The sequence below is a fragment of the Podarcis tiliguerta genome (genome assembly GCF_965153285.1).
Source record: "Podarcis tiliguerta genome assembly, chromosome: 1".
Taxonomy (NCBI): domain Eukaryota; kingdom Metazoa; phylum Chordata; class Lepidosauria; order Squamata; family Lacertidae; genus Podarcis; species Podarcis tiliguerta.
In genome coordinates this window covers 74,457,128-74,481,666 of record NC_139534.1, presented here as the reverse complement: position 1 = coordinate 74,481,666, position 24,539 = coordinate 74,457,128, and the positions used below count along the sequence as shown (strand labels likewise).

Sequence of the window (24,539 nt, the reverse complement as noted above, 5' to 3'; positions counted from 1 at the left end):
CTGCCCAAAGTGGATTTGCTATCAGTGCAGATCAGTGGCGATAGCAAGCTCCAAAATAGGGGTATAAGCATAAATAATTTGCATTGCCAGCTCGGTTTCAAGCCAGTGATGCTAAGGTGTGTGTGTGTGGGGGGGGGGGTACTTTGGGTCACCTGATTGTGAAATCAGGGAAGTCACAGGGAAGAGGAAGCTCAGGATTTGGCCCACCAGCTACATAACATTCCCCACCCCTGAACATGAGATTGGCTTTTAATAACCAAGTCTCATCTAAGCTTTGACATAACTGTGCCTTATAGATGTTGCAGGTTTGCTCTGCAGTGTGCAGTGACAAATCACAATATATAAGACATTCACACATTTTATGTTTATGTGGACAGATACGATGCTTTTGGTGTAAAAAAAAACGAAGTGAGATTGCAACAAAAATGTGTATGGTGTAGGATCCCGGCTGTTAATTGAGAAAACGGCAGGCTTGTAGCGGCATTGCAGGCATTAGAAAGGGGGACGGAAAGGTAGAGGGATCCTTCCTTCCTGTTACTCAAGGGGAGGAAGAGAGAAAGAGTGTCAAATGTAGGCAGAATGGGTCACTTATGGATAAAGCTGGCAGCAATGAGCTAATTTAGAACTCTTGTAGGGACAGAATGTTTTCCTGCACACTTTCCACTTTCACCCTTGACTCTTGATTCCAGTCTGAACAAAACCTTGAGCAGTTTGCCCTTTGCTATTGTTAAGTGTCTATTTAGTGGCAAATCCAGATTCTCAGGTGCATAAAATTGCCTACAGAAAACTGGCATGATGAATAAACATAGTTTTATTTGGGGTGGCCACTTGCCCCACAAAATTAAATGCATCAACACAAACAAGAGGGGGGAATTGCATAAAATTTCCATATACTAATTTATGTGTTTAGATGCAAATTTAGAAATGATTACTCTACTTAAAATAGAAATACAGTATATTGCACCATAGTGGAGGAAGACAGTGCCCTTGTGTGAACTCAGTCTTCTGTCCCACACTGTTGAGAGGCAATTTCAAGACTCCTGCCCTCCCTTCATGTGGTTCTTTATGTTAAAAATGGATTTGGGCTGGACAGGTCTTCAAATAAACACCTTTGAATAAGAGGACTGTCATCTATAAATTCAGACACATGGCCACCCTATTTCACATTCCTTTCAATACCAAATTATTGGATAAGATACTTTGATTTTCAGCATTAAACCTGATACTGTATAGTTATTGCATCCCTCTACAAAATGTTACACAAAAACTTAAGGATTTTGCTGCTCCCCTCGCTAGTAGATATTAACCATCAACCCTATTTAGAGTCAATGTTCTAATATATTAATGTAAATAACTGTTCAAAAAGAGCAAATTAATCCCTGGCTAAATATGGAAATGAAGGTATATGAAATTCTATCCAATTACCTTAAGCAAAATTAACGTTAACCCAAGCAAGAATGTAATGGCTATTTGAGTTTTAATTCAGAGAGCCCAGTAAGAAGTGTGACTGACCTGCGGATAAGCTGTAATACTTTGAAGGAAATGGGGATGACAGAGATAGCGAATAATTACTCTTGAGAGAGCGCTAGTATGGAAACCAAAGCAATTCTATTACTGTCTTACTGCCTGGTTTGAAAAGGTCAGGCACATCTTTTTAGCTTCAGAAAGCCCAATGTAGTACAAAGTCAGCTGCATTTTCTGTACATATAATATGAACTTGGATTTTTCTTTTTTCTTTTTTAAATGGAACATTTCCTTGATCTGGGAAGTGTCTCGAGGTTAACAGCCTCTGCTGAACTTTGGTTTTTTTAAGCTCCTCTGAAGTGGCGAGAAAACTTCTGTAGACTCGTAAAAATTGAGTGCTATCTAAAAGTTGTCATAATGCTATAGCCATTGCTTTTTCTGGGCTGGTTCGTATGGCTTGCCCCATAGCAACTGTGGGTGACCTCCAGTATGTAGGTCTACTCAAGCACACTAGGCCTCCTCATTTGGCCTATGGCATGGTTCAGCCCAAACCACATCTATACTGCCCATCTACCTGATGCCATATGCTGTCAGGTGCTGGACAAGTAAAGCCATGAAAAGGAAGAATGGGGCGTTGGTAGCACACTTTCCAGCCAAGGATAGAATTTAGCACTTTTAAAAAAGAGACTCTTCCTGGTGCCCCGACCTACCGATCCCTTACCCCACCCACAAGCTTACTGCCTTTACCTTCTGCGTACTAAAATATTTGCAAGCAAAATCATAGCAAGGCCTGAAGGTAGAATACTTAGGCATAAGAACTGTAAATGTTCATGTGACAAAGAGGATAGTTAAAATGGGGATTTATCTTATAACATGGAGTTTCTGTGATGGTACTCCAAATGCTGCTGCTTCCCTCTATGCCTTGAAAGCACCAGTGCTTAGAATATGTCTTCTTGTCATGGAGCACTTGGGAAATGCTACTGATTCAGGTTAGGACCCCCCCTGCAGCCACCACTTGCCCCTCAGCACATTACCTATGGAAGCGTGTGTGTGTGTGTGTGTGTGTGTGTGTATACACACACACACAGTGGTACCTTGGGTTACATATGCTTCAGGTTACAGACTCCGCTAACCCAGAAATAGTGCTTCAGGTTAAGAAATGATCTATAATGAAATGAAAAAGGTATTTAAATATACTTTCCTCAAGAAACCGGAGGCCTTCCTCCTGGGCATGGTCGGCCAATTGGTGCCAAGAAAGGATAGAATTTTTTTTATGTATACCACAACAGCAGCAAGAATACTGATTGCGCAGTATTGGAAGACACAAGAATTACCCACCGTGGAAGAATGGCAGATGAAGGTGATAGACTACATGGAATTGGCAGAAATGACCGGCAGAATCCGAGACCAGGGAGAAGATCAGGTGGAAGAAGATTGGAAGAAATTTAAGGACTATCTACAGAAATATTGTAAAATTAATGAATGTTAGAACGATGCTGGATTTTAGCTAAGTGGCTTATAGTAAAAAAGCTACGAAGTTTATGGAAAAATAGTGGTAAAAGAGAGGGAAGGGTAAAGCCAAAATATTAAGATAAGAATTGAGATGAAAGTAAATGAGGGAAAGGATTTGCTGATCGAACAATGGAAATGGAATACAAAGGAGGGAGGTACGGGGAAGTCCAGGAAAAAAGCTAATGCAAGATTTCTCTTGAAAGATGAAGTTGTTCTTAACTGTTGTTATTTTGTGTGCTTATTCTTTTTTATATGTTAATGCGTTTTTTTCTATATTGTATTTTTTCCTGTTTTTCTTTGTTTATGTCTTGTTTATATTATACCATGAAAATTTAATAAATATTAAATAATAATAAAAAAAGAACTTTGCTTCAGGTTGAGAACAGAAATCATGCTCCGGTGGTGTGGCAGCAGCAGGAGGCCCCATTAGCTAAAGTGGTGCTTCAGATTAAGAACAGTTTCAGGTTAAGAACGGATCTCCAGAACGAATTAAGTTCTTAACCCGAGGTACCACTCTGTGTGTGTGTGTGTGTGTGTGTGTGTGTGTGTGTATATATATATATATATATATATCCACCTCATTAGACCACTGGACCATCTAGCTCCATGTTTTTATGCTGACTGGAGCTCCAAGGTTTTCAGACAGCTCTTTTTCCAGTCCTAACTGGAGATGCAGAACTTGGGATCTTCTGCCTACTCTGCCACTGAACTCTAGTCTATCCCCTAAATAGTTAACCATTCAGAATGCACATGAAATGTCTCATGGTGGTTTCTGAGAACGCATTCATATTGAGTGCATAATGTGCAAACCAGATCATTTGCAGTAATCAGCAGCTAACTGGAGGTGATTTCTGTGATTGTGTCAGAAATGTGATAATAGAAATCATGAACAAATGGGATTGCATTCTCTGTATGCAAGTGTTTCCAGAGTCGGTCGGGGGGCTTTTTTTCAATGTCAGACTGTCCCCTATAGTACATAAATTGGGTGGCTTAATTCCTCTGGATCTATTAGTCTGGAGTTACCCTACAGTGGAACATTCCTGCTTTCTAATTGTGGGACAATGAGGTCTGAATTGCATAGGCTGATCTGCTTGCAAGAGGGTGGGGGTTTGTTTATTAGATCTTCATCTCATCAAGGAACTTAGGGTGGCATGAATATTTCACCCCATTATTTTCTCACTACAAATCTGTAAGGTAGGTCAGAATGAGAGACTAACCGACTTCACTAAGTAAGGATTTAAACTCAAGCCTTCCTGTTTCCAGCTCAGCACTTTAACCATTACACCACACTGTCTCTCAGGGGGCTAAGGATTTTGGACAAGTTGAGCACTTGGTCAAATTATGTCACATGTCATCTGAATTGGTCCAATTTGTGCAACCAGAGTTGCATAGCTTTAAAAGCTACTTTTGCACAATATCAAAAAGGCCAATTCTTCCTTGATTATACAAGCAGAGTTAGTCTTACTGTGTATAGATTGAATCTGGAAGTCAGTGCAACTATTGTATCCTGAGGGATAAAAGAAGGAACCTTTGGTTGGCTGTTTTGGTGTTCAGTTTAGGATTCTCATTTCTTGTGTTAGTTACAATGAACAAGCCTGAAGGTGGTGATGTTTGACAATAGATGCTGTAGTGGAGAACTATGAATGTATCCCTTTAATGTATTGTGTTAATTTACTGTAAAATGCTGTTTTAAGATCATGCCGAAATCTTTCATCTCGGTATAAAAGTACATTCATGTAATTTTAATATACAGAGGATGGTTGAACCCTTGAAGTATTTAATCATTTCAGTTAAGGAGATTCACAAATCAATACAGAAAACCTCAAAGTGGCAGTGTGATGTGGTGGTTAAAGTGTTAGACTAGAACATCAGAAGGCAGGATTCAAATCCCCAGCTCGGCCATGGGTTCAAGTCCCCATCTTGGTCCAAACACTGCCTCTCAGCCTAACTTACCTCACAGGTTTTCTGTGGGGATTAATTGAGGAGTGGGAAAGCCATGTACATCATATTGAGCTCCTTGGAGGAAAAGGTTGAGGTATAATTGTAACTAAATAAATAAATAAATAAATAAAATTCAAAGTAAAACTGAAGGTTCCTGCTCATGTGCAATCCCAATAAGGTACAAGTTTTTATGTTACTAAAAGCAATGGTAAGAAAACAGTGAACAAGTACACTACACACCCTTAGTAAAAGTTATAGTTCATCGTTACCTGTTAGCTGGCCGGCTATGGTTTGTGCTTGACCCCAAACCAGTGTTGCAAACCACCTTCCAAACTGGCTGTCATTCTGATTTGGGGTAGGGATGGGTGATATTTGAGTGTTGCAACTGAACATTTTAAAAGCCCAACAAGGCTTAACAGCCACAGAGTCTTGGCTGTAGACACTGGTATTATAGTTTTTTAGCATTTTATCATTTTCACAATTTGTTTTTATGAGTATACGACCAAATCATGATGCATTCTCTCAGATGATAATTTAAGCAAAGGACAGACGTGATTTGTAAAAGTCCTTTTTTGCTGTTGACACATATAGATTGTGTCATATGCATAATGGCAACTATGCTGTTGCACAAAAGGGTTTTTTCCATTTAATTGCACAGAAGCATTTGTTAAATGAAAAAATCAATTTATTTTCACTCTTGTTTTTGGTGCCTTATTTTGTTCTAGTGTGTATTATTATTATTTTAATAGCTAGGGACCTCAAAAGTTGAAAGTGGCCTGGGACACCCTGGGCTTCTGAGAGGGACTGTTCCTTTTTAAGAGGCAAACCCTTTGAAGATCTTCTTTGTGTTATGCTGACTAGTAAATTTGTTCTCTTACACCCCTTGAAGCGCAGGCCTTTCTAACGTGATTTTGTTTGACAGCTAACAGGAAGATGGGCTTGAATTGCTCTCCAGTGGCTAATTGTCCACAGTTCCAAAGCCACAATTTATTTTATTTTTATTTTTTGCATAGCTGACACTTTTGTAGTTCCTCAGAGCCAAGATCAACACTGCAAGGGAATGAGTGAGTGTCTCAAGATGACTGAGGTAAATTGGCAGAGCGGTTGTTTTTTTAAAAAAATAATAATCTGGAGAACTTGCCCAGCTCTGACTTGCACAATGTCAAATGTGATAAATCTCTCACTTTCAGTTTGCAGGAATGAATCATCGATATTGATTTTTAAGTTCACCTCTCTGGTTTTGATCCCACAGGTCACATACGGCTTTTCACATATTTTCATATACGTGCCAGATCTCTAGAGCAATTATTTTCTCCCCTGCAGGTAGTAGAAATCCACCAGCTTTTACATTTCATCAGGGAGGATGCAGTGCAGTGAGTCAGTGACTCTACAATATTACAACAAAACATTGCCTGTTGGCAAAGAAATGAACACTGCTGGAATGAGAGGAAGCTGAGAGTTTTGACCCAGTTCAGGAAACTAAAAGTGGCATAAAATGAGCAAGTCTGACTTGAACAAGGCAGTCTCTATTGTTTTTAAAGTAAAATGTTGACTTTTTTTAAAGGGAATATCTTATTTTAAAAAGTAGAAGCAGAAGTGCTAAATTCTTCAGAAATGTGAGACAGCATCAGCCAGTCAGTGATGGAAGCCTCTATTAGGGGTAGACAAATCTGTCATTCAATTTCATTTATGTTTCTCTGTTTTCCAACTTTAACTTCAGTTTTCCCCATATCTACATCAGTTTGCAATTAGGGGGAAAAGCCGCATGAAAATTTGTTTACATTTTCAAGTGTGTCAATATATATACATTTTTGTACACAATTTCCCACAATACATTTTTGTAAGCAATTTCCCTTAACATATTTCCCTAATATTTGCATGCATCATTTTCATTAATATAAGCATTGTCCCCCCCCCCCCACACACTTCACATATGCTTTTTTTATTGGAAAAGTTCTGAGAGGTGAGAGGTGAGTTCTGAGAGGTGCAGATTTTGAAGGATAGCTGCATTTCAGTTTTGCTGTTGTTTTGGGAGCTGCAAATTAGGTCGAGTGTCCATTAAAATGTGAACTAAATTTCTCCCCATTCGTAGAGTATATATATCAGGAAACAGTAACTTTGGAATTTAACGTATTAAGTATGCATGTACATAGAAGGAGTGGCAGTGAATCCTTCTTTAATGCAGATAAAGAAAAAGCTGTCTGTGCTTAGTTGGGCTGCTTTATCATTTCTCCCTTGTTTCTGAGAGAACAATGGACTTTATTTGTTGTTAGCCGCCCTGAGCCTGGCTTCGGCTGGGGAGGGCGGGATATAAATAAAATTTATTATTATTATTATTATTATTATTATTATTATTATTATTATTATTATTATTGTTTGCAAATGTTATCCACAAGAAACCCTTTACATGCAAGTAAAGGAACCATACACCTGCAGTTATCTAGCACTGAACTTAATCTTCAACTAGCCATGAGGAGATAACTAAGGAGCCTAGTTTGTGTTGTCTGTCTGTCTGTCTGTCTGTTTCTCTCTCTCTCTCTCTCTCTCTCTCTCTCACACACACACACACACACACACACACCAGTTGTCATGACCAGTGACCAGTGTTTAGGCTATATCACTTCAGACTTAGGATGGGGCTTTCGTAACTAGAATTTATGCGATATTGGGGATCCAAGGAAAGGTAGTGGATCAAAATATCAAAACGATCTCAGATATTTAGTCCTCTAAGAAGCATTAATGGTGCTGTTGCATTCTGAATTATCATTCCTCAAGAGAGCTTGTTTCTTATTCCAGTTTATGACTGGTGAACAGCATAATGATAATGTTTAGAGAGACACTTTGTATCTGTGTGAAGTTTCCTATTACTGTTCTGTTCTTTCTTGAGAGAGACAATAAAGTACTTGTATAGTGGCCCTCACTTTTATTTGCCCAGAATATGACTTTGCCCACAAAACTCCGTTGCCATTCTTCCAGCTATGCTCGTAGGTTAAGTGATTTCCTTTCTCTTTAAGATTTAAGTACAGTGGTACCTTGGTTTACGAACTTAATCCGTCCTAGAAGTCCTTTCTTAAACCAAAGCGTTCTTAAACCAAGGCGTGCTTTCCCATAGCAGCGGGGGACTCAATTTACAAATGGAACGCACTCAACAGGAAGTGAAACATGTTCTGCTTCCAAGGCAAAGTTCACAAACCAAAATACCTGCTTCCAGGTTTGCAGCGTTCTTAATCCAAGTTGTTCATAAACTAAGCTGTTCTTAAACCAAGGTACCACTGTACTGTTTTGAATACATCGTAGGCCATATGATAAACAATAATCTAAAGCAGGGCTAGCGAATGTGGTGTCCTTGCTATGTTGGCTATCTTTGCGGGGAAAGATATTGGCGGGAAAGCAGCCAATGTGTGCAAAGATTCTCTGGAGCTTCAAGGCATACCAAAAAAAGGATATCACCTTTTTTATACATATATATAAAAAGAATTCAAATACCAACCATAGCCAGAAATGCCTAAGGCTTCAAGAAGAGCTCCTCTTTGGACTTCTCCATCTTGCCCTTATTCAACATCTTCAGGTTCATTAGGCGTGTCTGACCAAAGCTGTCACGTTCATTCTGTCTCTTCACTGTGAGGTATCATCCCTGTCACATGCATTTCTGTAGAGATACTGCAGGTATCAGAAGTGAGTGTTGCCATACAGCAAGGTACATTTCCTCCTGGTTCTGGAACATTCTGTAAATGATGTGATTTTATTTGAAAATAGAATCGGGCAAAACAAAGTAATACAATTTAAACAGGAGCATGGGACTCTGGATTGATGGGGGGGGGGAGAATGATATCTTTAAAATAAAGAACCTTCTTTCGTGTGGACACACAGTATTGTTTTTTTAAAAAAGCAGCGTCTAAGTGAGCACTGCATTGTGGAAGCACTTAAAATGCACTGTATTATTTATCAGATGCGTGTGTGCTTTCTACATGCTCCAGTGATTTTGAAAAAGTCATCTTGTGTGTGTAAAATTACTCTGGCCCGTGACGAGAGCCCTGTGCTCATTTCCAATTCAAAATGAATTCATTTGGTTCCCATTGTGGATGCATACCAGTTAAAGGCTGTAGAGGCAGTGCCTTTAGAAACAGCAAGCATTAGATACTGTAATCTCATTTTAATTGGGTCGTTTCTGTTTGTGACTGAATATATATTGGTCTTCTTCCTGTTTCACCTGCATTTTCTAGTTAATGCCTTTGCAGCACAAAAGGGCAGCTTGAGTGATGAGTCTGGCGGGTTACTTGTATGGAAAAAATTGTTAATCAGTCTGGTGACAGTCTGCCAGTGAATCTGCAACAAGGGTTTAGATGAACTTTGATTCTTTTTTTTTTTTTTTAAACTGAACTTTTCCAAAAGTGTGTGTGTGTGTGTGTGTGTGTGTGTGTGTGTAATAGCTAAACTATCTCACTTGCTCGCTATCTGGTGCTTTTCTATGCTGCCCTTTCTCCAATATGGAGTGAAGGGCAGCTAGCAAACAGAGATAAATAAAATAACTATAAAAGAATAAAACCACATAATAAAACTATATAATAATAATAAAACTATGCTAGGATCAAAGTGGTAGTCTCTCTAAAGTAATTCAGCTGAGGGACCAAATGAGAAGATATTTGGCTTCCTCTTAAATATCTGTACAGTAGCTGACAAAGCAAACATCAATGGGGAGGGAGTTCCATGGGTGAGGTGCCACCATTGATAATGCCCTGCCTTATGCACCCCAGGCCTCCGCCAGTGTGTGCCCCTCCATTTTAGCCTTTGATTCGCATTTAAACTATTGGGTAAGGTTGGCTTGCTTTCTGCCCCTCCCCCCATTCCCAATGTGGATCTTTATTTCCCCCTTGTTCCTGATGTATATCTTTACTCACCCATTCCTCCCTGGCAGGGAGGCAGCATTTTGTGGTTCACCTCAGGTTCACCCAGAGTATCTTGGGCCTGCCCTGGTCTTCTCTCACCTTTCTTTCCCTTGCCCCACCTTCCTGCATTTCTTCATTCTTTAAACCCATAAGTCTACATACACAAAGGCAGCACTTTCAGACTTTCTAGTCAGCAGAGATATGGGGCCAATGAGCAATGCTCCCCACATTTACCACATGCATGGAGACAATGCCTCCACAAGGCTATTATTTCATATTCATCTCCAGACTTCTTCTGACTCTGAGATGCCCAAATTCTTACCTGACCACTTCCCACAAAAGCAGTTATTACTGTCGAACTAACTCGGGTCTTAAACTACACGTTGTGAGGGAGGAGCCACATAATATGACCACACACTGAAACAATTCAACTGATAATTTCAGCAGTGCCCAATTTGAGTTCTGCTTAAATTCTTTTCATGCTAATGAGCAGAAACACTGCAGCGATATCTGATTATTTAATTGGTTTCTGTAACACAATTGTTTGTGTCTGTACGATGCAAAAAAAAGCACCCAGAAACACTGTAAATAGTTTTCCTTTGATTTAAAATGACGAGAGGTCTTTAAAAATTGATGCCTAGCTTCTGGTGCATGGCTTATCAGTGTTCATGAGCACATCTTATATCAAAACAACATTGTTATCTGATTGATTCTATTGTTACAGAGGTAGCTAGGTAAAACTGCTTGGGTTTTATCAGCATTTTGAATCTAAAAATGGAATGAAAGTGACATTGGAATTAAAGGAGGGGATTGGAAATCATGATCAAATTATATTTTGCTTGTTTAAAGAGATTTGGTCTTGCTAGAGTCTTATATTCCACTCATGATCCTAAGGATGTAAAGGTTGAAGCAGAGAGAGAGAGTTCTGAATATTTAGAAGACTTTCAAAAATATATATTACATTTGCTCTTAGATGCCTTTTCAGGTCTCTGGATTATTACCTTTGTATGGATGGAGGCTATGTGACCATTGCAACATAATCAGAAATAAAAAGGTGAAAATTTTTCCCTGTCTGGTGATGTAGTAATGGGAAAAAGCTGCATATCTTGATTTCTTCCTGCCATTCAGCTGCCAGATAGAGACCCAGAATGAACTAATCTATACAAATCCTGACTCCCAGGGAGTTGTGGGATTATACCCAGATGGATGAAGGGTCAAATGCGACATCTCTGTGTACTGAATTACTTATGGATTCATTTCCAGCACACTAACACCATATTTTCATTTTCATTTTTTCTTATTCTCTGTTAGATTTGAGTTTAACATTACTATTATTGCTATTACTATTATATTTGTTAATTAGATAAACTATTTTATATTGTATGTGTGTGCTTATTGTTAAATCGCTTCAAGATGCTTCATAGGAAGTAGTTCATAAATGAAGATAAATAAATGCAGACCCATTTTCAGTTGGCTGTCTAATCATAGATTTAAGTAGTTAACTTGAGCCTCTCATTTTTAAAAAACAGTCTTTTGTGTACTACATACATATACAGTGGTGTATTTATTGTGTCTGCCACCACATATTAGTATAATATAAAATTTGAAATATTTATGAAATTCTTCCAAGTCGACATTCACATCAGGCTCAGTTGCTCACTTGAAGGCTCAACTTTCAAAATCTGCCATGGTTATTTTGACTGGATCCTGCCACCCCAGCTTGCCCCATTGTTGGGGTTGGTAGGCCCTACATGTGTCTGACTTCACAGAGGCAAGTCCTGAATTTTAAGGTCTCAGGGTCTGTTCTGTTGAAAGTTATACATAATAGCAAGAGTGCGTGTGTGATGCAGTTGAAATCGGCCCATCCCACAAGGCCTGTTGGAGATTATGTATTTTGACAAGTAAATGTGCATCATTCCCTCTCCACGGTCAGATTAATTCCCCATGAGGTGTGGTGAATGTACACAATGGCCAATTGTTATTCATATTAACTATGCAACTTGCATTGTTCACTCTCAGGGCTATTAAAAAAAATTATAACTAAACTTTATGATACACCACCAGGTGTTCCATAAACCCAAGTTAAGAGTGAAGGCAAGTCAGATACAACTAGGCTGGAAAAGACAGAGATCTTAAGCATGGGAAACATTAGCACATCAGGTAGATGGAGAGCAGGAAAGTACAGAGGAGAAACCTAATGGCTTTCCTCAGCAACATGTTACCTAGACTGAGGAAGACGAAAAAGAGTTTGGACTTGATATCCCGCCTTTCACTACCCTAAGGAGTCTCATAGCGGCTAACAATCTCCTTTCCCTTCCTCCACCATAACAAAGACTTTGTGAGGTGAGTGAGGCTGAGATACTTCAGAGAAGTGTGACTAGCCCAAGGTCACCCAGCAGCTGCATGTGGAGGAGTGGGGAAGTGAACCTGGTTCACCAGATTACGAGTCCACCGCTCTTAACCACTACATCATGGTGGCATATTAGACCTTAAAGCTGGATAAGAGGAAACAGAGTGGGATTGGCTGCTCTCAGTTAGCTGACTCTCTAGCTTAGCAGTTTCTAATGCATGGCCTGAAATGTCTGTTGCTCATTGAATCAGGAGCCAGCGGGTTCTGATTCAGCCCTCATACCTGATGCGCACAGCTCAAGAAACCCTGATTACTAGGAGACTTTTGTATGGGGGACAAATCAGGGAGATGAAATCCACCTCAAAATAGTGGCCCTACCCTGAAGTAAAAAAAAAACCAAGCATCACATGCTATGGGATGGATGGCATGAGTGTGCGGTGGTTCTTACTTAAATCATTGTGAGGTTGGAGGGTGGGAAGGTATTTAGTGTCTGAATATGGAATAAGTTACATGTGGTGTAGCTTCTCTGAAGTCTCTCAGCCCCATTCACCTCACAGAGAGTGTTTGTTGTGGGGGAGGAAGGGACAGGAGAGTGTTAGCCGCTTTGAGATTCCTTCGGATATCAAATCCAAACTCTTCTTCTCCTCACACACTTTAACAATGGGGAGAGAGGAAAGGGGATTTCAAAGGCAGTTAGAAAGTATCAACATCAAGGGTAACCAAAGCTGTGCCCTCCACATATTGTGGGCTAACTTTCATCATCTCTCAGGGTTAGCCATGCTGGCTATGTGATGGGAGCCTATAGTTCACAACTTCTGAAGGGTAGCTACACTGGCTACCCCTACAATGCTTTGTTACTAGGATGCTTTGTTACTACTACAATGCTTTGTTACTACTTTTTAGTAGGATGGATGGCACAGAGGAGCTTATTTAATTTCTTATTCATTAGCACCACTAAAATATCTTTTCTTTTCTTGTTTAGCTCACGGGTGACAACAAATTAGCAAACCTGCAGTTTTGTTTTTCTTCTAGGTTAACAAAACAGTTGTACATTTCAACTGCTGCATAATTCCTCTCTTTTTTGGTCATTGCCTACCAAGATTTCTCACTTCTCCAGAATTTAGTTTTAATAATATAACACATTCATAGTGTTTGTAATATGGTGAAGGATAGCAATTCCTAATGAGACTGCTGTCTGAAACCTAATTACTTAAATCACAATGATAAAACTTATCCTATGTTTATACTGGTGGTTCAGGCTTATTTTATGAGGTTCATATTTTCATCCTATTACCTCTTATTTTATATTCACAGGTTGATGGAGTGGAGGAAAATGAATTTAATTTAAACTTTAAAGTTTAAAGCCTATTTTATGGGCGTATATTTGCCTTCTTTTAACAGGCCTTCCCCAGCAGCCATATTTTCTATCTCATACTTATGTCTGCCTGAGGGTTAAAAAAATGTATGTTTCTATTACAAACAGCCTGGCAAAAAATGTTTGTGTTAACTATTTCATACCTTCCTCCAGATTTGCTAAAAAGGAAAAAAAATCTGGTAGTGTGAAAAGCAATTTTGCTGCCTACGCTCAAGGGAGCAGTGGCTTTGAAATGTGTGGATATTTCTGTCTAAAAACTGCATGTTGGTATGGTGCTTTGACTGAAGCTGACAAACTGCTCAAACATGAGAAAAAGAAGTCTGGGCTTTAGATGCCATGAGGTCCATTAGATTGAATCCAGAGTTAGTCATCCTTAAGCTAACTTAAGTCCCATTGATTTCACTGGGTCTCCTTTAAGGATGACTAGCTTTGGCTCCAAACCATTGCTTTTTCTGATATGGGAAACTCCACAGAGCAATGAAAGAATCAGATTCACATTGGAGGGGCTCCAAGTAGATCCACTGGAATGAATTGATGCAACTCATTTAGGTCTATTGATTTGAATGGGTCTACTCTAACGTAACTGGATAAAACCCTTTGCCTTTATGAAGAGCAAGCCAAAGCTCTAGCACAATATTTAAATAAAACATAGGTAACCTAAGTGTTACATTTAAAATTATATTTTAAAAAAAAACTTTTGTTTTTGTCTTCTTCCTGTGCATCATTAAAAGACAGCTCTTCAAAAAAATACCTCTAAGCTGACATTTATTATTATTATTATTAATTATTATTATACCTGCCCTTCCATCTAGGGTCCTAGGGAAGGTAGCAACATTAAAATATAACATTAAAAACAATGTAAAATAACAATATATAACTTCATGAAACAAACATATAAAAAACAAACCCAACCAACCAGGGCAGTGTTATAGCACTTTAAATAGTCATGACTGTGTGAACTGTAGTCCGTTAAAGGGGCTTAGAATTGTTTGAAGACATCTATTCTCCCCACAGAGCTACAATCCCAGAGTGGTTTAACATTCAATTGGGGGAAGATATGATGAAGTAAACAGTAAAAAAAGGGGGAGCTTTGTTTTTCTATGCTTTCCCCTACACAATAAACTTACAGTCCTTCTTTAGAGGTGACATTTTCCCAGTCTAATATTTTCTGGGGATTTATTCTGATTTTCCACACACACCCCTTCCTGTGTGTAAGATGATGGAGAAGGATTTCTCTTCCAGAGAAGAGGCTGCATCCTCAAAAATCTGAGCCAGAGTACAAGCATAATGTCAGCAAGGTACCTTGTGGTAACAGAATTCTTGCTAGAGTGACATTTCCTGGAGATCCATGATCTCTCTCTCTTGATCTCTCTCTTTTAAAACACCACCCCTTGCCCTCTATTATTCTTCTTGGACACATTCCCAAACAGTAACATACTGTGGCTGAGTCGGAATTCAAAACCTGGACCTTAGCACCTAGTAGTGTTAACTCTCTTTCCCATGTAAGGGGGAACCCTACCCAATCAAGGTCCCCTCTCACATCTTTACTTACCTCCTGACGTATGTGCTTATCATCCATTATCAATCCTGTGGTTGGCAGGAGGCACAGCTAGTCCCCATATCTCTTCTTCACATTCTTGGAACATGTGAAGAAGGGCATGCAAACCTGATCCTGCCTTACCTTAGCGAGAAATGTGTTGAAAGTTCCATGCCCTTATTTAGAGTGAATAAAGCCAAGTGTCCATTTGTATCATAGTGATCACTTATAAATTTTATTTATTCTGTGTGAAAAAGAAATGGATGGAAGGAAGGAAGGAAGATTGTAAACATGTTGGTTCCATTCAATGTATTTGTAGCAAACTAAAAAATCCCAATGAACGTCACCCATGTGGACAGTTTTGTTTTGTTTTTCTTACACGGAGATTTGGCATAGGGAGAAAATGCCACATGTTAAGTGGGTGACTTTTAGAAACCTTAAACTAGGGAGCTCTGAAAGGTAAGGCAAAGCAATCAAATGTGTTGTGTGCACTGCTAGTCTGCAAAATTCCTTGGTCACCAGTGTCCTGACAGAAATTTAAATTTCTGCCCACTGTTTAGCTCAAGGGGATCTTTCCATGGATGTCTGGGAATGGTTTGCTGATACAGTGATCATAAAAAAGGGGGCGGGAGGAGAATGTGCTTGAGTTTTCTTTCTTTACCTTGCCGGGTGGGGGAATTCAGCTTCTACCACCAGAAGGTTCAGAACAATATATTGCTGCATTTTCCATTAGATTGATGTAGTGACTTATACCTAAAGCATCCACTAAGGGGAGTGTGATGCTGGATCAGCCTTTCTGGTTTCTATGACAACAGAAGGGAGTAGAGTCTTCCAAGCTGAGAGCGCTCACTGAAGCAGGTGCTGGGTTACATAGCTGTTCCAAATCTGCTGGATTCTATGGAGCAGCAAGCCAGGCTGTTTCCTATTTTGCAACACCTTGATTCCCTGAAGCTCAGTAAACGGCAACAGCCAAGCTCCCATATATGAAGATGGTTCACCACTCGGGTTCTATACAGTCCTTTAAGCAGCAGAAAGGTAGGTGTCTTTTGTCTCTTGAACGACGAGTGTTAAATCATTCGGTCTGCATGCCCTTGCAGTATTCTCAAGCTTCAGCACAGTGGCTGCTGAAAGCATCCAGAGCCCTGTGCAATGCAGGCACCTCTTAAACTCTTGCATCAACTCAAAAGGTTCTTTTCCTTTCAACAATGGAATAGTTCTCTGGGTAAAAAAATAAATAAATCCCTCTTTGCTATATTAAATAGTTTGTTTTCCTTCAGCGGCTCAAGAGGATCTGAGTTATATACCAAAAATCATTCCGAGATCTCTCTGTCACAGGAAATTCATTCTTTATACAGTTGCAAAGCTCATGGTCGTGGGCACACACACAAGAGACCAACACTGCAGTCATTCAGCACTGAAGAATTTTGCTATCACTGTATTTATGTCATGGAATTGAATTTGGCTTTGTAGACTTGAAGATGGCAAGTAGACTGTTTTCCTGCCTTGCAAGCATGCTGGTATAGTTTCTGTGTTTGGCTGTAGAAACATTTTCAGTAGCGGATCAACCCAACTTTATTCGAGATTTTACCCCTCTTCTGCTGATTGAACTGTATTCCTGCTATCTCCTTTTGGAAAGTTGTGGTCTAGCTTGTGGTGCAGAGGGGAAGAATGCTGTGTGGGTTAGCATACTGGGGGTGATCTGAATGATCTCGTGGTTCCATTCCATCTCTTATGGTTCTGTTAACCCTTGTATTTCCAGCAGTGTCTTGAAAGGAAATTGAGTTGTACTTTCATGGGAAGTGCATTGCTGCTGGACATTTGTATGGGGCTAATTTCTCCAGTACTTTCCAGCATGCTGAATGTGCTCCAAATCCTAGCGTCTTCATCTTCACAACAACTAATCCAATTTTTGCCGATGGGGAACTGAGGTTGCGAGATCCAGACTTAGGGCATCCAATGATAGAGAAGAGAAAGTCAAAAATCTCCAAAGCCTACTCTGTTTGCTAAGTCAGACTAGCGCTCAGGATCCCCCCCCCCTCCCCAATAGCTGTTTAGAGTTCTTTCTTTCTTTCTTTCTTTCTTTCTTTCTTTCTTTCTTTCTTTTTATATGCTGTATTGGTTTTTAAAAGTGTGTAACATAAGTAATCAACAGAAAATAAAAACAAGAACAAAAATAAAAATAAACAAACATTCATTCTCTGTTTGGAGTACTTTCATTTTAATTTTAATTTTTAAAAAGGGGACAGTCTAGGAAGTTGTGTCCCCCAGTACCACCACAATGTTCTTGAGGGATCTTTTAGAGCAGTATGTGAAGTGTCACGGGCTGCAGGAGAAAAAATTGAATAAAAAGTCACCATTTTTTCCCTTTGCTAGAAGGATCAAAAGCTTCTTGTGGATGGAGAAGACATTCTATATGTGGAAGGTGAAGTCTTCAGTGCCAAGCCAAATATTATTTTCCTACATAAAAAACTTTGTTTTCTTTCTGTTCTTTCCTCATTACATTCTTGCAACCATAGGCCAGAAAAAAATACATGGAGGTGGCTTGATAGTCTTTTCCTATGGTGTATAGTCAGTGCTGCGACCACCCTGAGCAAGAATGCCTTTGTCTTAACCAGTCTGTCTGACCATTTGTGAGAGACTCACTAGTGCTGAGTGGAAGTTAGCACTGCACCCTGAATCTCCAACAAGGGCCACAGAAATGACTCCTTGCCTCTCTCCTACTTGTTTACAGTTATTTCCTAATTTAAGGAAATGGTCTGCCTACAGAAAAGTCATGGTCCTACAGCAAGGTTGGGGAGCCTGTTACCCTCCAGATATTGTTAGACTCCAGCTTCTGTCAGGCCTGACCATGGACAGAAGCATCTGCAGAGCCACTGGTTCCCCATCCCTGCTCTACAACAATGAAGTGCACTCCTGGGAATGTAGCCACAGTGCTGCCATCAGAGTTCTGCTGGTGTAGTGGTACTTCCATTGACTCACCACCACCTCCTTGCCAAATGTTTTCTGAAGGGCCCTGATGTCAGGGACTGGTTGGATGCAAAGGAATGATGGTGGGGGGACCAGCTGGGGAACCCCCAAGGGAAGAAGGCTCAGAGCCCAGGGAGTGTTGGTGGGATGATGATGAGTGGTCAGAGGGAGAAGACTGGGAGGAGGTAGTATCAGAAGCTGAAGAGGTAACAGGGATTATTGAGCCAGGAGTCTGTGGCAGAAAGAAGTCCAGAATTAGAGACAGAAGCTGAAGCAGGGGAGGAGGGAAAAAGCACCGGTTGGAGCGGGAGGGGGCAACACAGGTTCCCCTCCCCCTGAATGCCCACAACCAGGAAAGGCATGGAGCAGGAGGAGAGACAGGTACACATGCAGAGGTGCCAATTGCTTGGAAAGCACCTTAGAGAGGAGGAGACATAGCTGGCTGTGGGGAAGCAGGACCTTTAGTCTTAGCAACTGCTTCATGAGGGCAAGACCTGAGTTGATGTGCTTGTGACTCCTGTGCAGGTCCTGTTTTGCTAACAGAGTTAACTCCAGCTTTTTTGGTGAGATTTACTGCTGGCTTGTTCCTGTCACCCAACACGCTAGAGCTGCTTTTGAGAATGTGTAGGGGGCTGCAAGGGAGAGGAGAAAGTTCCATTCTGCTGGTGAAAGTCAAGTGAAATTCACAAGTGAATTTTAACCTGCCATCCCATCTTACGGCATATGATGATGGGCTCTTATACCAATAGTTGTGTGTGGGAAAGAATGCATATGGCAAACACTGATTGCCTCATAGCAAAGTCCATAGAAGCAACCATTATCGTTGAGATGAAAAATCTGTAAGGTATCTATAGTACCAAGTCTGTGAGGTGTATATATATAGTATTAAGATCTCCCCATTGTTAGAGCAGTACAACGTGGATTCAGTGGGTACGTTTCCTGTTTTGTCAAAGAATAATATAGACCCATGGAGAGAGATATTTCATAGAATCATAGAATCATAGAGTTGGAAGAGACCACAAGGGCCATCGAGTCCAACCCCCTGCCAGCAGTAAACACCATCAGAGCACTCCTGACATATGGTTGTCAAGCCTCTGCTTAAAGACCTCCAAAGGAGGAGACTCCACCACACTCCTTGGCAGCAAATTCCACTGTCGAACAGCTCTTGCTGTCAGGAAGTTCTTCCTAATGTTTAGGTGGAATCTTCTTTCTTGTAGTTTGGATCCATTGCTCCATGTCCGCTTCTCTGGAGCAGCAGAAAACAACCTTTCTCCCTCCTCTATGTGACATCCTTTTATATATTTGAACATGGCTATCATATCACCCCTTAACCTCCTCTTCTCCAGGCTAAACGTGCCCAGCTCCCTTAGCCGTTCCTTATAAGGCATCGTTTCCAGGCCTTTGACCATTTTGGTTGCCCTCCTCTGGACACGTTCCAGTTTGTCAGTGTCCTTCTTGAACTGTGGTGCCCAGAACTGGACACAGTACTCCAGGTGAGGTCTGACCAGAGCAGAATACAGTGGCACTATTATTTCCCTTGATCTAGATGCTATACTCCTATTGATGCAGCCCAGAATTGCATTGGCTTTTTTAGCTGCCGCGTCACACTGTTGGCTCATGTCAAGTTTGTGGTCAACCAAGAATCCTAGATCCTTTTCACATGTACTGCTCTCAAGCCAGGTGTCACCCATCTTGTATTTGTGCCTCTCATTTTTTTTGGTGCAAGCGAAGTCCAGAGCAAACCCTTCTCCATAGTACAAACCCCCTTCTTTCATACGGATGGTGAGTGGCTCCTCCGGCTGGGATGGAGAACTCTGATGCACTTGCTTGCTTCTCCTTTCTGTGGAGATTTCCTTGCTACCGTCTGTCTGACTTAAGAACCTTTCCCCTCACTTAACCAATTAAACGAAAGATCCAGCAGAATATTTCAGTGCTGTAAATAAACGTTAAACGTAGGCTGAAAGGCCTCAACTCAGTGATCCATTGCAACTTTTGTGACCACCCCCTTTTTTCTTCAGTATAATCAAGAACAGCTCTTTTCAGGGTGATCCTATATACTTCCTTTGGGGTGGGGAGGGCAGTCAGTACAGTGGTACCTCGGGTTAAGTACTTAATTCGTTCCAGAGGTCTGTTCTTAACCTGAAACTGTTCTTAACCTGAAGCACCACTTTAGCTAATGGGGCCTTCTGCTGCCACCACGCCACCGGAGCACAATTTCTGTTCCCATCCTGAAGCAAAGTACTTAACCCGAGGTACTATTTCTGGGTTAGCGGTGTCTGTAACCTGAAGCGTATGTAACCCGAGGTACCCCTGTAATCTGCAGGCCATCAGCATTCGCCTTCTGTGGAGCTGTTGTTGTTTGGTGGGCTGGCTGAGGAATTTGTCTCTTGCAGGTGATGCTATGAAAGCGCCTTCAGCACTGTGGATGCTCTGTGGCCTGCTTCTTCCTAAGGTCTGTCTAACAAGAGCTATCCCTCTCAACATTGTTTTCCCACTCAAGAAGTGAAGTATCCTAGACATCTTGAAGGGTTACGCAAGGGGTGGAGAACTGGTTTTAACTGGCAGGCCAGATCCAGTTGTGGCCAAGCCTCTGCAGGCTGCGCTTAATAGGTGGCAGAGCTTCCAGCCTATCCGTCACCTAGTGTATGATGTCAGGGATGGCTGAAGGTATACCACTTTTGCAAAGTAACAGTTTGGAGCCTTCGGTCCATACTTGGCCATGAAAGCCACAGTACCACATTAGATTCACTCAGGAGCTTAGGAGTGGATCTGACTCTGACCTACAGCTGTGTGGCTTCTGTTTGGCACTGTACGCAAGTTTTGCAGCTTTTGGCAGACATCACATCCGCTTGGGAGCTCTGATTATTTGCTCTCAAGTGGCTTCAACCCTGGCAGCAAGGTTTACTTTATATGAATTGTGTAATCTTAGATCAACACATTAAACACTGAGGATCATACTTTGATTTTTGGATCTTTTCTATATGGCACGCTGTGTTAGAATATGGGATTCTTTCAAATCACATAATTCCAAAGAATCCTGCCAAAGTGTGACCAAAGAAAATAGGTTATCAGACACTTTTCTGAGGTAATCTTCACTGGTGTTAGTTGCCCAAATATTTTATTATGAATTATCAGACATGAACACTGAAGGGTTTAATTAACAAGGAAGAAAATTAAGGCAAACATCCACAGCTTTAATTACAAAAATCATTCACTTTAGTTTTCTGTGTATTTCTGAGCCATTTGTGCCATAATCTCACACTTATGAATCCAAGCTGCATGAAAAATGAAGAGAGAGAAAAGTGTCCTAAATTCTATTTATACAAAAGCTGTGATAATCTCTCTGGATTGGCCAACTGCCCCTCACAGATGTTTTCTTCATGCTTCAGAACCATTTAAACCTTGTGGCTGGCATGGGGGTAGGAAGCAAATTTTATTTACTGGCATTGTTTAATAGGGATTTATTTGTTCATGGAAATGTTAATATTTTAGCACAGAGTCCACCCAGTTCTGCATATTTGCATCTCTTAGATGCAAATATATCAAAAGGAAGTCATTCCTTTTTCATCATTAAAATATTTTGTTCTAAGAATGGTTAACTTTTGCCATATATTTTCCAGCAAATCTTCAACTGACGCATGGGAAATGTATTTTTACCGCTTGAGAGGATGATGAAATGGGTGGTTAAAAAACAAGTATTTGGCCACACCTGATATGTGGCAAATTTTCATCTGATTATGTAGTAAATTATGTTTACCACTTAGCTCCTGCTGTAAAGGGTGAGAAACCTAATGCGGACAACTGGGTTACCAAATAGTTACATGCACATTGCAGTAAGTTACTGCCCAGTAAATTCTGTATTCATGCTCAGTCTTGTCCATTTCACAAGGCAAATCTATCTTCATTGATAGCCCACTGCTATTTTCAGAGTCCATAAGCATCCGTAAATTGGGTATGATAATAGCAAGAGCCCATTAAGATCCATCTGTTTAACGACGCCATGCTGTACACACTATAAGTGCACTTTCTTAATAGAGCAACCTTTAAATGTTAAAAATTAAAATTATATGAAGGAAAAGAAGCAAGGCTTATTTAAACACACAAACACACTGGCTATTCATAGCAAGATTCCACAGTGATGTGGACCCATTTAGTCCAACTGAGCTCAATAGAACTAGAGCGGCTTAAATGTAATGCTTGCAGCATAATATAATTGAAAGACAGTTGATATTGAGGGTGGGATTAAACTAAGGTTTACTCACAACATTTACCCATGTTGGTACATTAATTTCAGAAGGTCTACTCTGAGTAAATCATAGTTGCATACCACCCTGAGTATTTTATTGATACCTTCTGGGCAGGTCACCAAATTGCTCTGTTAAGGGCAAAGGGTGATGTTGAATTGTGTATTGCACTTGCACAGTGGACCTTCACTTGTGCAAATGGGACCTTCACTTCCTCTTCCTCTTCCTCTTATAGCCCCCCCCCCACACACATCTGTGCTAAAAGAGGGAAGAGAAAAAGTGAAAGTCCTATCACATCTGCTGGATCTTCCCTAATGCCTAGCAGGCCAAGGATATCTTGCAAGCCAGTGATGTCAGACTCAATAGATATACCACAAAACTAAAGAGGTGATGCCATCACAAAAACATTCTGAGACTATCCAGAAAAATGTACGTGTTTGTGTACCTTGTAATCAAAACCTACATAGACATAAATGCATTTGTCTCTTATCTATGATCATAGATTTATAGATCTATGATCATTTCAAGGAGGTTAGGTACACACACACACACACACAAAATGTCTAACAAAACAGATATTAAAGTTTTTAGGGACACGGGTGGCACTGTGGTCTAAACCACGGAGTCTCTCAGGCTTGCCGATTGGAAGGTCAGAGGTTCGAATCCATGTGATGAGCTGAACTAGCAGTTCAAAAGCATACCAGTGCAAGTAGATAAATAGGTACTGCTGCAGCGGGAAGATAAACAGCATTTCAGTGCACTCTGGCTTCTGTCACAGTGTCCTGTTGTGCCAGAAGTGGTTTAGTCATGCTGGCCACATAACCCAGAAAGCTGTCTGCGGACAAACTTAGCCTGAAGCCTGAAGCAAGATGAGTGCCACACCCCATAGTCACCTTTGACTGGACTTAACTGTCCAGGAGTCCTTCACCTTTACCTATTAAAGTTTTTAAGCAAAAACAGTTCAGCTTCCACCGTCTTCAGCTTCTCTTACATGAATCAAATTGCGTTGTTGCAGCCATCACCTTGCTTTAAAACTTAAATGTTTATGCCACTGTAATAAATATATGGTTTTTAGTGATTAACCACATCCTTCCACCATCCAAAGCAAACTTTTCTGAATTCTGTTTGAAGCTTTAAAATTGTGTGTGTGTATTCTGAACTGTCACTTATTTGTAGTAGTGGAATGTTTTCTTCTAGAAACATAGCTGAATGTGATTTCCAGTCTGCTAAAGGTCAGTGGCTTTGAATTTGCTTCCTTTGGAGACCACTTCCTTTTTTATGTTCTCTTAGATCTTTTGGATGTGGGGAGAGAGGCATTCTGGGAGGTTGCCTTCACAACTGTGATGTTCTGCCTTTGAAAGGTGTGTGCCTAAAGTCTGGCCTGAATATTCTCCCAAGTCATTCCTGGTAATTTGGGCTTGGACTTTAAGGGCTGTTTTGAGGTCCCTGTAACTGGAGATAATTGTAGCTGACACCAAGCCCCAATTTATGATTCAGCCATTTCTGGAACTCAGGCTCTCTACTTCTTTTTATATCCAGTGGTTGATTTCTGTTTATTGATGGCATTAAATGGTTCAAACCTGGTGCATTAATACAAACACATTTGCTGCAGGTATAGACTATATGCTACTGTTTTACTTATCCTTTTGTTTTACTTGAAATTTTAAATGAATGTAAAATAACTTGCTTTATTCTAAAGCAACAACTCTATGAAGCAGCTGAGGCTACAATCCAAATTCACCTTGTACCAGGCTGGGGAATGGCTGGTGGTGTCCCTCTGCCCAGCCCAGCCTCTGTTAGAGCAATGCAAGCATCCTCTTCTGCTCATCCAAAATTTGCCACTCCAGGTGGGTGTGGCTGAGGCAGCCCCACTGTCATCTCTTGACAGAATCAAGCTGAATGTGGGCTTGACCACTGTGCCACCTGCAGGCTGCCACAGCAGTTGACCTGCCTCTGTCCTTCCCATACCAGCTTGCATGAGTGACAGGGCTGCAGATGCAGGGCTGATTCTGCTGTTGCGTTAAGCTCTTCCTCTGCCTAGCCAGGGCTTGGACTGCAGAGTCAGAGAAAGTGAGGGGCTGGCCCAAAGTCACTAAATGAGCATTACGTCTGAAAAGGGATTCAAACACTGGCCTTCCATATTCTTTTCCAACACACTACTTGTCATCCTACACTGGCTCTCTTTTATTCACAACTTAGATCATAATTAAGGGACGCGGGTGACGCTGTGGGTTAAAGCCTCAGTGCCTAGGGCTTGCCGATC

At 40.7% G+C, this 24,539-nt stretch overlaps 1 protein-coding gene across 3 annotated transcripts in view; it reads left to right on the top strand.

The window, feature by feature from the left end:
* ANO3 (anoctamin 3) overlaps positions 1-24,539 on the top strand; it is a 230,818-nt gene that overhangs the window by 53,001 nt on the left and 153,278 nt on the right. The window contains exon 1 of one of the 3 annotated variants that reach the window (XM_083428090.1): positions 15,888-16,100. The exons of the other annotated variants lie outside the window; for them this stretch is intronic. Coding sequence (XP_083284216.1) covers positions 16,049-16,100 — 52 coding nt within the window. The 5' untranslated portion in view covers positions 15,888-16,048. Of the gene's footprint in view, positions 1-15,887; positions 16,101-24,539 lie in introns of those variants that run through there. 3 annotated transcript variants of the gene reach the window in all.